Here is a 14,097-nt window from a genome sequence, read left to right on the forward strand (position 1 = left end):
GATGGTATTGGTGCAGTTTGGAAAAAAATAGCAAAAAAATGATAGTGGGCGTACGGAAATTAGCATTAAGCTAAATAACATTCCGCTTCGATAGTTTGTTTACGCTCTTATTTCCGGAAGTCCCTAGTTCCGCCATCTTGATGACATCCCACACGTTGTTAAAGACAGCATGTGATGATTGGTCGACAAGCAAACATGTAGTCTGACATGTTTCTTGGCCACTACACAACAAGAATTTAGGAGTCAAAATCGCATCATCTGACACAGTGACTATCGTAACAGAGAAAAATATTGAGTAGTCTGAACCCGGCATGACAGAGTGTGTTGGCCGGAGTGATTTCTGAAAGGATGGGAGAAGAGTGACATTTAGACAGGATGAGCTGGAGGCAGAGCTCAGTGTTTTGTAGGGTTTGACTTGGAGAAGAGCCAGAGAGATCGGAGCATGTGCTCTGAAAGGAAAGAGAAATTAAAAAGCTTGCAAGGGGGACGGATTAGGAGAGATCAATCACACTTCAACTGTTGAGATCGGGCCACAGTTGTCATCATGAGCTCTCTTTCACAGAGAATGATAGAGGAAGAGCACACAGAGGGCCATATTTTATCGCATGGGTTAGGAGATGACTCCTGCTCTAATGGAAGCCACCACTTATACACGGCGTCTGACTTCAGTGAAGCAAGCTCAGCTGAGTTAATGAATTGGTTGATTGAGCAATGTACCATCTCTGTCTCGCATACTACCTCCAGATTTACAATCAATAGAGGCTTGGGTTCTTGTCTCCAAACAGGCAAGTGTGTTTTTGTGTAGATGTGTAGTTAAGTTTCATTTAGGCTTGTTTTGGCAATGAAGCAAAGCTTATTTGGATTTTTACTGAGGGATTTTTCCTTCGCTTTTGAGGTAAACTATGGTTGATTTCTTCCTGAAAGCAAAACGTCTCAAATATATAAATAAATTGTCAATAAACAATGCATTTTGGCACTATCTGGTATCAATAAGCAGATAAATGTTACCACATGGCCAATAACCGATACATTTTAAAATTCAATACTTTTTGGTCAACATTAAAAAAAGCACTTACTTTTTAAATTAATCGCTTTACATTTTAAATTTAAATAGGGATTTTAGGCATCACAAAATTAGAAAGTACAGTATGAAAATTGATTTTTATTTTAAGATTATCTAAAGATTTATTGTCCTTGTTTTTTATAAAATTGTCATAATTAGATGCCATTTATCTCCAGCATACTTTGCTGATTTCTAAATTTACATCACGTGCACAGTACGCAAAAAAAAAAGTCTACTTTTGGCTTTAGATGGTGCCAGAGGTAATCTAAATGTTAAATTAGGGGAAATTAAAATGCACAATCAAACATGCAATATTAGCGATAAGATAAATAAAAAAACTCATGTTAGTAGCTATACAAAGGTCCTGCTACTCCTTTTTGTACTGAGCAGAGGGAGCTGAGCTGTAGATCACGCAGAAACGCACATACCTTCAAACATCCCGCATATGCAATGAGAAAGCAATGAATCTCAATTTTTCTTCTGGCGGCGCCACCATGCATCGTTGGAAAGAGTTGTGAAAGGCAGATGGCGTAGCCAACTTCACTAGTCCTTTAAATGAAAGTATTGTGTGTGTGTGTGTGTGTGTGTGTGTGAGAGGGGGGGGGGGTAGTTAGTGTAGTCGCACCCAGCTATCCATCTTCATTTCTCACTGTAGACCGGATGACAGGGGTCTAACAAACACAAAATTTGATAGTGTTCCCCTGTGTCTTGTATTCAAAAACAGCCTGGTAGGACAAGTAAAGTAAATGTACTCTCTTTGGATGAATTTGCAACGGCCTGTTGCACTGCAAGAATGAGACTAACTAATAAAATGTATATGCTATTGCCCAATCTAATTACCCCTGCCATTTTCATCTGGGTCAAAAGTTTGTGGAGTTACTAATGTTATGTGGTTTAACTGCAAATCTGCCCTCTAATTGAATGACCCACAATTTAGCATATCAGATATAGAGAACATAATCTAATGATTCTGTCACAGGATGTTGCGAGACGCCAGAGAAGCATGCCTCCTCTTGTAGTTTTAAGTGTCAGTCAATTGCTGTGTAAAGGCCTTTGCTGGGCTGGGTCATTAGCGTAGCCTACTATGTTAATTGCCATGGTTCCTACGTGACAGCAGAAATGTATGAAGACCGCTGAACTTTACCCCCAGTCTGGATATGTGCACAGACAAATCCAATTACAAAACCCTACAGAGAGTTAGTGCCATGCCAGGGTGTAGCCATGTAGTTAAGTGTTGCTATACAGCCATGTGCTGGTTTCGTAGCAGCTTCGCTAAACCTCTGTCCTTCTTCCTTTAGTTTGCTGCCTTGCTGCCTAGTTTTGAAATTAGTCATCTGATTTTGTTTTCAGGTAAAGCTTTAGACCTAGATCTGCTTGTTGATCTCTCTTCCGTTTCTGACTTCCCCTTGACAGGTTTTAGATATGTAAATGTTATTCAGTATCACACTCTCGCAGTAGCTTAGCTTCTTCACAGTTTTCACTTCAGTTAGCCAAAGGTCAAATGTTGAAATCTGTTTTTAGATCTGAAACTGTAATTTCCTGTAATTCTGTGCATCAAAATCTTTGCAGTTGCTGTCTCAGCCTGTTATATTTCTTTGTGGAAAGTCTTAGGAGCTTTTGGAAGTATTCTGTGTAAGGTCAAGAACAAGTGTTTTTTCAGCGTAGCAGTGTCATTGCAAGTGGAAGGAGGTTTCTATCCAGTTGCAGTAGCAGCATCTGTTGTATCTCTGTCCTACCATAGCCAAACCTCATTTCTCACAGACCTCTCGAAACTTATGGCCCAATAGTTTATAAATGTTTGACTTGTAGAATGAGAGAGTGGGTGGATGAGAATAAAAGAACGGGAGACGCTGGGTGTGCTGTTTCTTAACAAAAGAAGATTGACGATAAGTCGGTTCAGCTTGTGACTTCCTGAGATATCCCCATGGTTCAGGAGACACCCCTCACTGACTTCTCACTGTAGCACAACGTAAACATTACAGTGAATGAGAGTGTCCTGTTCCTCTTTGGGTTTTTTTATGTTAGCCTTCAGAAAGGCGAGGCTGCAGCGCTTGACACATGATGTAAATATTTACTGTATTTTACGATTTCGATTGCATTAGCTCTCATGCGAGAATTTATTATTATCTAATATATACGATTACGTTTGGGGAACATTCTTAACATTAAACTCTTTCACATTAAACTATATAAACTATAATGTAGACAATAAGATGTAGATAAATGTAGATACGTTTTTTTTCCTGTTAAGCTGCTTTTAAACTATATGTATTGTGAAACTATATGTATTGTGAAAGGCGCTATACAAAAAATGTGAATTGAATTGAATACACAGGCGTTCAAATGTTTGGGGTCGGTAAGATTTTTTAATATTTTTGAAAAAAGTCTCTCTATGCTTACCGAGGCTACATATTTGAAAAAAAAAATGCAATAAAAACAGTAATATTGTGGCATATTTTAAATTATAGGCCTAATTTATTGGTAAAGCTGATTTTTCAGCATCATTACTCTAGTCTTCAGTGTCACATGATCCTTCAGAAATCATTCTAATTTGATGATTTGCTGCTCACGAAATATTTATTATTATTATAATTTTCTTCTTATCAAAACATTGAGTTGAAACATAATTGATAACTACATTAAGTCTTCTGAGCTGTGAAAAAGCAACGTCAGAGCAATATTTCTTTAGACAAGAAAAAAGTGTAGAACCTTCTGTCTAGATTCTGATAGGGTTTTTTCTTGTCTCCAAGCAACATTTTTCTTCTTCATTACAGATCATTCGAGTATTTATCAGTGTAAATATGACCTTATAACTTCTGAAAATACTTTGAAAAGGCTGAAACGATAGACCTTCTCTGGTATTCTCTATCAAAATGACAAAACTACTGCTTGTGTCACTGCTAAACTAATAAATTGCCTTTGCAGTCTCCGATTTTGAGACATTTTGTCTAGCAGATGTCTTGCTGTCCCTTGCTTCCACAGCAGTTTTGTCTTTCCAAAGAGCAGGCCTGTGGAAAACAAAGAGTACCAAAGTCTCAGGGTGCCTGACACCTCCACACACTACAAAGCGGCCCAGTGGCCCTCACAGCCTGTGAAAAAAAAGCTGGCCTGCAGACTGACCGCCAGGGGAGATGAGTGTTACACAATCCCCCCTTTTCTCAAAGACTGCACAGTGCAGAAAATGAAGTGGCGGACCGCTCAATGCCACCATTCAGCTCTGCTCCCACCATGTGGGTGAATATGGGAGGAACTAAGCCCTGCTTTTTTGCTGAGTCACGCCAAGATGAGCATATGTGTTTCCATTAGCTGATCATGAGGGGTTTTCAATCATTGGCCGCACCGATCCAAAAACTGGCACTCTCTTTTGCTAATGCCCCACTGCGTACGAAAAATTGATCATCATCAGATAGAGTTATAGCATTTTGAATCTGGAGTGTTGACTGACAGTTTAATTTTTCCTTGTTACAATCTCGTCATATTTTCCTTGATTGCCTCATCCAGAAAGATTAACATGATGAGTTAACAACAAATGCCAATCAACCAATGCCAGGGATACAGTAGGGGTCCCTGCTTACACAGACAGCGTATTAGACACTTTTTGGAGGCTGACTTCCTGTTGTAAGCATTCCTGCAGTATTGTATCAGAGATGGAGATTAAATGAAAAGCTCAGGGTCTTCAATATGCAATTTTAACTGATTAGTCACTAAAAAATGTATGTTGCTGGAAAAAAGATTGGTAAATCCTTGTCAACAGCACGTTATCCTTTCATTCTTTTCTTCTCTAACTCCTTTGTCTTGTTATTTTCCAGTCATCGAGGAGAAAGGGGTGAAGATGAAGCTTACAGTAATTGACACTCCTGGATTTGGAGACCAAATCAACAATGAGAACTGGTGAGAGCAACATTTAAACCTTACCATATACAATTCATACTATATACAAATACAGGAGAGTCCAAAAGTCTGAGGCCACAATTAAAAATATGGGATTCAAAATCTAATTTAAACTTGGAAATAAGCGGAGTTTATTCAGAGTTTATATAAGTTTTCGAAATTATGAATAATTTTAAAAATAAAAATGTTAAAACACTAAACCAACTCTTCCCGATTCTGTACTATTTCTAGGTCACTAATAAAAAGACATTTTAAAAGTATATTTGTGGCTGACATTTGTGACCTTTTTACAGAAGGTCAGATGTTCTTGCTTCCATTGAAGCACACGGTGTTCTTTGGATTATTATGAAATCATGTCGGAGAACATGATCATCAAGTTTTACACAGACCAAATACAAAGACATTCAAAAAATCATGTTTCAACTTTTCATTTAAATTGTTATGCTAATAATATAATGTTCAATGAAAATGCCTAATAGAAGCTTTTTCACTAGATGTCTCAGGCTTTTGAACCCCTCAATATCTAAGAGAGCGAGATAAATTCTCTTAGTAATTAAAGGGTATTTGGGGTTTTACTGTTAAAGTAATTATTAATTTGACACTAACATCATGCCTTACAGTGTTTTTTAGAATATTTATTTTAAGAGTCTTTTAAGTAATATTTTAAGTATAAGCATGTGTTGTTAATTGTGATGTTAACCCTTCCCTGTGTCTTTTTTTCTCAGCTGGGAGCCCATTGTAAAGTACATCAATGAACAGTATGAAAAATACCTGAAGGAGGAGCTGAATGTCAACAGGAAGAGAAGAATCCCTGACACCCGGGTTCACTGCTGCGTGTACTTCCTGCCAGCCACTGGACACTGGTGCGTGTTGACTTCTTGCACGTAGGATGTGGTTCACACCTGGCCAGACATGTTAAAACGCTGTTGTGCTTCTGTCACTTTAATATGACAAGGCTTCATTTAAGAATCTCTTAAGAAAGTCTCAGATTTGAACCCACTAATCCAGTGAGATTTCATGAAAAATCCTTCTTTTAGCTGCAAAACACGAGGGTTATATACATCTTCTCACGTCTCTGCTCACAAGGATGCATTCATTTGATTTGATTCCTGTGATGGCAAAGCTTTATATTCAGCATCATTGCTCCAGTCTTCAGTGATCCTTCAGATATCATTTTAATATGATGATTTGCTACTCAAGAAACATTTCTTATTATTATCAACATTGAAAATAGTTGTGCTGCTTAATATCGTTTTGTGGAAACCATGATAATTTTTTCTCAGGATTCTTTGATGAATAGAGAGTTCAAAAGAACAGCATTTATTAGAAACAATTTTTTTGTAATTTTATAAATGTCTTTATTGACAGATTTATCAATATAACACATCCTTGCTGAATAAACGTTTTATTTATTTATTTTAAATAAAAAACTGGCTGACTCCAAGCTTTTGAATGAAGGTTTATGTAATATTATTTTATGTTACTTCGTGTAATTATATTTTAGATTGATTAATTTCCATTTAATTTTGCAGACACTTTTATCAATAGTATGGTGTGTACCCCCTTATATTGGCCACAGCCATTACATATTTAAAACAGTAATATCCTATACTAAACCTAAACTAATCCTGACAAACTATATATCATTTGAAAGCTTACAATTTCTAGTTTACAATCTCAATTTGCAACAAGAATATTTTCATACTCCTAATGCGTGTTCAGACCTTTATTTTGAAATAGTGATGATGATGAACATGAAAAATCATGAAAGAATGGTAGAAACCTCAGTTTGTTTTCATGTCAAGAGTTCAAAAGATAGCATCCATTCAATTCTTTTTTTTAAAAAAGGTCTGAAAATGTTTTAAACATAAAGAAAAAAATAATAGATTCACCATTTGTGATGTGGCAGCGAGCTATAATGCACATACGTGTTCTTTTTATGTTTATTAGAGGTTGAATTCATTTCAAAATCTGCCAAACTTCCAATACTACTTCTGAATAGGATGTCTACTTCATAAATTGTATGAAAATTGTCAAAATAATGGTTCAGACTCAAACAACATATGGAAATGGAGGCGCCCTTATATGGGCAGCAATGTCAACTAGTGAAAAAGTTTGGTACTGCGCCCAAACAATCTCACTGAAAGCTTATTTTTTGAGGTATCAACCTAAAATTTGAAACACAACTTTGTTCAGATTTTTGCCTTTGATTTTTTTGCAGTTTTAGAGTCCACCAGGTTTTGAAAATATATATTTGATATAACATATGAATAATTAAATTTTTTACGTTGTACATTTTCATAAACTCAATAACTTTTTTTCTGTTTAACCGTCTTAATTTATTTCACTTCTGCAAAAATCTGCCAAGTGTCTTCTTAAAAACAAGACCAATCTTACATCTATATTCCAAAGCATTCTTGAATTACAACCATTTAAGTTCGGAATGTGCATTTTCATGTCTGTTAAAAAAAGGGGGGTGCTTGATAAGGGGTTAAAGGATGAGTCAAAATCAATGGCAATACTGGGTGTTAATGAGGTCAAATGTGTCAGCAGTGAAACATGGGCTTCATTAATGATCTATCCTGCCCTTCTACAGGTTACGCCCTATAGATGTGGAGTTCATGAGGAGACTGGGGAAGATAGTGAGCATCGTTCCTGTGATCGCCAAAGCAGACACGCTTACTCTGGAGGAGAGGCTAGAGTTCAAACAGAGGGTGAGCTGTCCGTCATCTACACCTGCGCACATTTTATCATAGGCAGGCGCAATCGGAGCATCCTCTATATTTCCCGCCCACACGTAAATATTCAGTTCTTCGCATAATTGAGGTCATGAATATGGATGACCTGCTGCTGTAAATGCTGGAATTGTTAGAATTCACAGTTCAGCTGTGTGGATAAAAAAGTGAGATGGATTGAAAAACCTGGGCAGAATGGATTGAGAGAGAACCGTACTCTGCATTCGAATCTCCAAAGGTCCCTTGGCTCTGGCTTGGAAAAATGAATAGGCCAAGCTAAGGTTACGAGCGGTGTCTGCGACGTCTCCGTCGGGAGACGGTCTCTCCTCTGACTGATGTATAGCAGCTACTTCAGCCCGGGCCACTTGCCATCAGTTCTCCCCACGGAACGCTTTTGGACAGATCCGACGGCACGGACCGCAGGGCCAGAACGGCCCCCGCACGCAGTGTGTCTCCTATCAATATACACCAAACAACACTCCTAATGATGTACTCTGTCATTTCAGCCCATTATCCAGAGCTGTCTCTCACTGCTCAATAGCCTGAGCAGAGCGCCATGCGGGGGCGGACGTCACACTGTGCTCAAGATATCAATCGCAGATATCATATCCATGTTCAACAGCCGCACTCCAAAATCCTCCCCCACACGAACACATGGCAGCAAAGGCATTAAACTCTAATGCTTTGCACCTCGGGCCCGAAATTCTGTCTGTGGGGAGGGGGGGAGAATTTCCTAGTGAACTTTACTGTGGCCTCCGAGTACAAGAATGCATGAGGATCTAGATTGAGACTAGTAAAATACAGCGGGAAGAGCTCGAGGGAGAGGAGCTGCTGTCGTATTTCACCCCCAGGGCGATTGTGCGGTTTTTTTGTATGTGTGTGTGCAGTAGGTGGTCAAAATCAGTGTAATCCATCTAACTGGAAGCCTCTCTCTGCAGATAAGACAAGACCTCCAGGCCAATGGGATCAGAGTGTATCCACAGAACGAGTATGATGAGGACACTGAAGACCGGATACTCAACGATAAGATTAGGGTATGACGACAATACTCTTGAGACTTCATTGCAACCAATTAAAATAACTTGATTTAAATTGTTTTTGGGTAAACTATCCCTTTAATTGCTTTAAGTGGTTTTATACTTTGTGCTTGTTGAAATTGTTTGATGAAATTGCGAATGTTTCTTTCAGGAAAACATCCCTTTTGCTGTGGTGGGAACAGATAAGGAACACCAGGTGAACGGGAACAAAGTTTTGGGAAGAAAAACAAAGTGGGGGATCATTGAAGGTGAGAGTCTAAAGAAATAATCATGTCTTCCGTGAACTGCTGGTCACCAGTAATATGTTGTGTTTTGGATGCTGGTGCCAGGCTTCTTAACTAGCTTTTCTTAACAGAAAGATTGTTGGTTGACCTACTTGGTCTTTTCAGCAGGGTAACTGTAACAATTGTCACATCTAATTGTACAATGAAGGCTGACAGGCTTTGCAAGGCAAGATTGTCTGGGATTTAGGTTATTCAACACTGCCATCAAGTGGTATGTATAGAAAGTACAGTGATGCAAAATGCCTGGATGAATTCATGAAGATGCCTTTGTATTTTGTTTGTTTCAGTTGAAAATGTTGCGCATTGCGAGTTTGCACACTTGAGAGATCTTCTTATTAGGTAAGTCATTTTTTTTAATTGCATGTATTGAAATATCGTAATAGAATGATATTAGCATATGACAGACAGACTTGCTTTTTAGGTAAAGTGGGAGTAGCCATTTATACCCTTGCATTCTGGTTGATGGGATTAGATTATGTAGAATATGCTCTTCCTAAACTTTAATGTAGAATTTAGTTTTTAAAATATGATCCAAACGGCTACATCAATGATTTCCCATACTAGGATTACATTTCTGTTTAATGGTCAACTATAGGTGAACAACTGTAGGTATTCATAGGCTAACTTCCTGAAGAGTGTAAACACTGGTGCTATGGTCCAATATGTACATTTCTGGCTCAAGTAATGTTGTTTTGTATTGTTTTGTTATTTGTTTTGCAACTAGACATTATCTCATCTATATCTCATCTAGCAAATAAAATGTATATAATCATATAATGATATCATATCATAATTTGGAACCAATTGTACATGGGATCATACAAAAATCCATCCTTTATTAAAAAAGACTATATTCTTTTCTGTCTTTGTTGTTTTGTTTGGGTTTTTTGTTTTGTCTTCATTTTCATTGCAATCTAGAAACGTGTGTTGTGTGTGTGGCGGTGGTTCAGATATATCTTACATTATGGGGACAAAATGCCAGCTTTTAAAACAGCTTCTAAATTATACTAAATTATGTTTTTTGAAAATGTAAAACTGCTGAACATTTTCTATGATGGGTCGGTTGAGGTGTAGGGTTAGTGTAAGGGGATAGAAAATGCAGTTTTATACAGTATAAAAATCAGTCATGTAAATGAAAAGTGTGTGTGTGTGTGTGTGTGTGTGTGTGTGTGCGAGTGTGTGTGTGTGTGTGTGTGTGTGTGTGTGTGTGTGTGTGTGTGTGTGTGTGTGTGTGCGAGTGTGTGTGTGCGAGTGTGTGTGTGCGAGTGTGTGTGTGTGCGCGTGTGTGTGTCCTGTATAATCTTACTTGATTCTTTTTGATTTTTATTTGATCCCTTATATGGTTGGTTGCAAGTTATGACAGAAATTCCATTAGCATTTCAACAACAGATTGGTCAACAGATGTCAGACTTTCATGCAGCAGCAGTTCAAATTAACTTCTGGTCAAATTACCACTTTTCTTTTTTTTTTTTTTGCTCTTCATCCTTGCAACTCAGCACTGAAAACACAATATCTTCATATAACTAACAACTTGGAGGTGTGCTAACTTGTAACTTTAGAAAGCATACAACCATTTCAGTTGGTTGTGTTGGTTCAGTTAATATATGAGTAGTAGCTGAGAAGGTCGTGAGTACATCCCTCTCCTGTGAGCTCAGTAAAGGACAGGTTTATTACAGAGTCAGATCAGGTGAGGCCAGGTCACAAAGCCCTCTCACCACAACTCTTGGATGGCGGCCCATTGACAGATGGTGTGAGAGTGATTCCCTGCTGAAACAGGATACAAAGGATGTCCGTTATAACGCTCCACATTTTTGAATGGCCTTTCACACTTTTTGATCGACCTCCCGCTGAAGCGGAGATCAAATTAGAGCAGGAACACCAACTGAATCACACAAAGGGATCAGAAAAAGCTAATGTAGTCAGTAAACCGTTCAATTCAACATAGGAGAATGACTTTTATTTTACACTGTGCATATTTCCCTTAGGGTATGTTATTGTGGGATCAAAATTGATATTATGCTCTATTGCTCTCTACTTTCAAGGTCCCACTTGCAAGATTTGAAGGACGTCACTCACAACATCCACTATGAGACGTATAGAGTGAAAAGACTTAACGAGAGCAATGCCATTGGACAGACGCTTTCACCTTTGACCCTGGAGAATGGTACCCTGGAGAAGAGTGATGCAGAGAGTCACCTTTGAAAGCGATGAAGTGTGCGCCCGCCTTCACCCCCCGTCAGAATGGGAGAGATGAACATTTCACTTCTAGTTTGCCACTGTTGGAAAATCGACACGTTTGACTAAAGACATTTCCGCTTAGGCATGTAAACTTCATATGAGTCTATTTTTTGAAATGAATTTATATTGTGGGTAGGGATCTGGGATGAGAAACAATAACTGATGAATTATGGGTAGAATTGAACCAGATTTTGGCTAAGAGAACGTTTCCCTCTAAGTAATTTTTCTCTTTTGATATCTTTCAAACTCTTTGTGTGTGTGTGTGTGTGTGTGTGTGTGTGTGTGTGTGTGTGTGTGTGTGTGTGTGTGTGTGTGTGTGCGCGTGTGCGTGTGTCTGCACGCCTGACACATCACTAGATGAGAAAATCCCATAATCCCTATCTGTGTTACTGCACCTATACATTAACACTGAACCAGCAATGTGACATGCTCCTTTTGCTCTTTTATTTTCATAAGTAATTATTTTAGATTTTTTTTTTACAGCAAAAATATGATCTTTACCTGTACTTTTGTAAAAGAAGAGATTAAAAAGTTTAGACAAATATTTTTTTTACCATAGCTGCTTCGAAGCTGAAGGTATTTTCTTAACCGATACTGCTATCCATACATGACTGCTGTGATGATAGCCGATGTGTTGATATAATGGGAAATATTACAAATATAACCTTTGACCTCAAAGGTCCGGGCGGTATGAAATGTAATACTATTGATCATTTATAATGCAGAGATGGGTAGAGAAACAATAGAAAGTGGATTCATACTGATGTTTGTCGTACAGTAACAGGTCAAGTTTACGGTTATATGTTTTTCTTTCTCTAACTAGTTAACTTGCTGTTAAAAGGTACACATTGTGCAGTTTACTTCCCTCCACTGGACACCAGGAGTCCATCTTGCCCTTTTGCTTATCAAAGCTACTGTACATAACTATAATGTGTTCTTATTTTCTGTCACAGCAACACGTTTTTTTATGCGACATGTATTAGCGGCATCATGATTCCCTTATTACTAATATTACTATTCATGTAAACACCATTGTTTTATGATTAAAAAAATGTCACCAGCATTCAAAATTTATGTGGAGCCACTGGACAATGCTATTGGTTTCATTGGAGATTGCCATAATATTATACACTACCCCACAATAAATTGTGGGTTCAGGATGATTTTTTTATGTTTTTGAAAGAAGTTATGCTCAGCAAGGCAAAATACAGTCAAAAACTGTAACATGGTGAAATATTATTAAAAATATACTTTATTATGTAATGGTAAAGCTGAATATTCGGTATCATTACTCATTACACTAGTTTTAAGTGTCACACGATATTTTATAAATCTTTCTAATATAATGATTTAGTACTTAAAAAACATTTATTCGTTTCCTTATCATCAGTTGAAAATGGTTGTGCTGCTTAAGGAAGTTAAAAAAGAAAGTTCAAGTCCCCCTGTAGTCAATAATTGTATAACTTAAAACTCATCTTTGATCACCAAAATGACATTCTGTATTTAAACGTTTTTTTTTTTCCTTGAAAAAAATCTTCATGCCTTAAAATAGCTTGAATGTAACTTTAACCCTTGCTTCATTTATATGCGGTTCTATGAAAATGCAAATGAACCCCGCCTCCACTCACTCACACCAGAAATTCCCTCGGTGACCTGATTGGTTACAGGTTAGTTTGTGATGTCAGAAACACCATGATTTCAAACTGCGTTTTTGAGACAATCTTTGGTTCACTGCAGATTTAAAGAGAAAATACTCTGCAATTGTGTTGACTTATGACTTTGCACATAGTCTTAAAGCATATTAAAAACACCACATAGACATATAAACAACATTAAAAACTTCATTTTCACCACAGGAGGTCTTTAAAATAGTTCAAGAAAGATTTATAAATGTCTTTATCTTACTGACCCCAAACTTTTGAACTCATAATTGAGAGCTCATTTGTGCTCATAATTAGTTTGCTTGTGTTCTACTCACAAAGACTTGAAATTGAGTCTCTCATCATTTTAGAGTGGCAAAAATGCTTTACTGAAGGCTGCCAGTGAGACGGGCATCTTACCTCATAATCATACCTCAACAGTTGATTCACCTTTGATCCCTTTTCTTCTTCTGAGATTCTCTGTTATTTGCGTTTTCATTATTTGTGAAATCCACTGGGTGCCAAGTGAAGATGTTTTCATTGTGACTTGCTTCAGGAGTGTTAACATCAGGCTAAACTTGCCAAAATAGCTTACTTAATACTCTTATATAACACATGCTTATAAAGCAGAGCCACAAACAGCTTTTATCAAAGCTCTGCGGGACAGGTTTTTGATGACCTTTTGATGAAGTTTTGCTTCCTTTTCAGAGCCTTATCCATAAAAAAAAATGGTGGTCCTTGGGATCAAAACACTTAATACAGATGGTATGTCTAAGAATAGACAAGGTAATTGTGTTTGTGTGTGCATGCAGATTTAAAAGCAACATTACTGACAGCATGTGCTAAAGGGATAGTTCACCCCCAAAAAATAATTATGTAATTTATTCACCCTTAGCCTATGTTGTTCCATGGAAACAAATACAGTTTGATCATTTAAGAAAGTTTGGGGTGGACTATGCCTTTATAATTTAACGTCAAAGAAAATTAATGACGCAAATATGGTGCTTATTTTGTACAACTTTTACTAAAACAGTGCAGACTGGAACCAATCAATTGAAAACAACAACGCTTGTCTGACAAGGCACTGCAGCCATGAGATGGAATTCATAAAACTTTGTCTTTTTTTCTCTTTCATTTTAAATTAACCACAACAGTATTTACAGAAAGAAATGTACCCTATAACCGAGAACTGTGACATGCCCGTGTCAC

The 14,097-nt window shown here is 37.5% G+C and overlaps 1 protein-coding gene across 2 annotated transcripts in view; it reads left to right on the forward strand.

Annotated features, from left to right (window-relative positions):
* Window positions 1–12,322, forward strand: part of septin12 (septin 12) — a 70,486-nt gene extending 58,164 nt beyond the window's left edge. For both annotated transcript variants that reach the window (XM_079629378.1, XM_079629379.1), the window contains exons 5-11: window positions 4,873–4,954; window positions 5,680–5,817; window positions 7,551–7,668; window positions 8,628–8,723; window positions 8,878–8,974; window positions 9,298–9,349; window positions 11,053–12,322. In XM_079629378.1, coding sequence (XP_079485504.1) covers window positions 4,873–4,954; window positions 5,680–5,817; window positions 7,551–7,668; window positions 8,628–8,723; window positions 8,878–8,974; window positions 9,298–9,349; window positions 11,053–11,212 — 743 coding nt within the window. In that variant the 3' untranslated portion in view covers window positions 11,213–12,322. The remainder of the gene's footprint in view (window positions 1–4,872; window positions 4,955–5,679; window positions 5,818–7,550; window positions 7,669–8,627; window positions 8,724–8,877; window positions 8,975–9,297; window positions 9,350–11,052) is intronic.
* Window positions 12,323–14,097: the final 1,775 nt, after the last annotated feature.

Source organism: Phoxinus phoxinus, assembly GCF_949152265.1.
Source record: "Phoxinus phoxinus genome assembly, chromosome: 1".
NCBI lineage: Eukaryota > Metazoa > Chordata > Actinopteri > Cypriniformes > Leuciscidae > Phoxinus > Phoxinus phoxinus.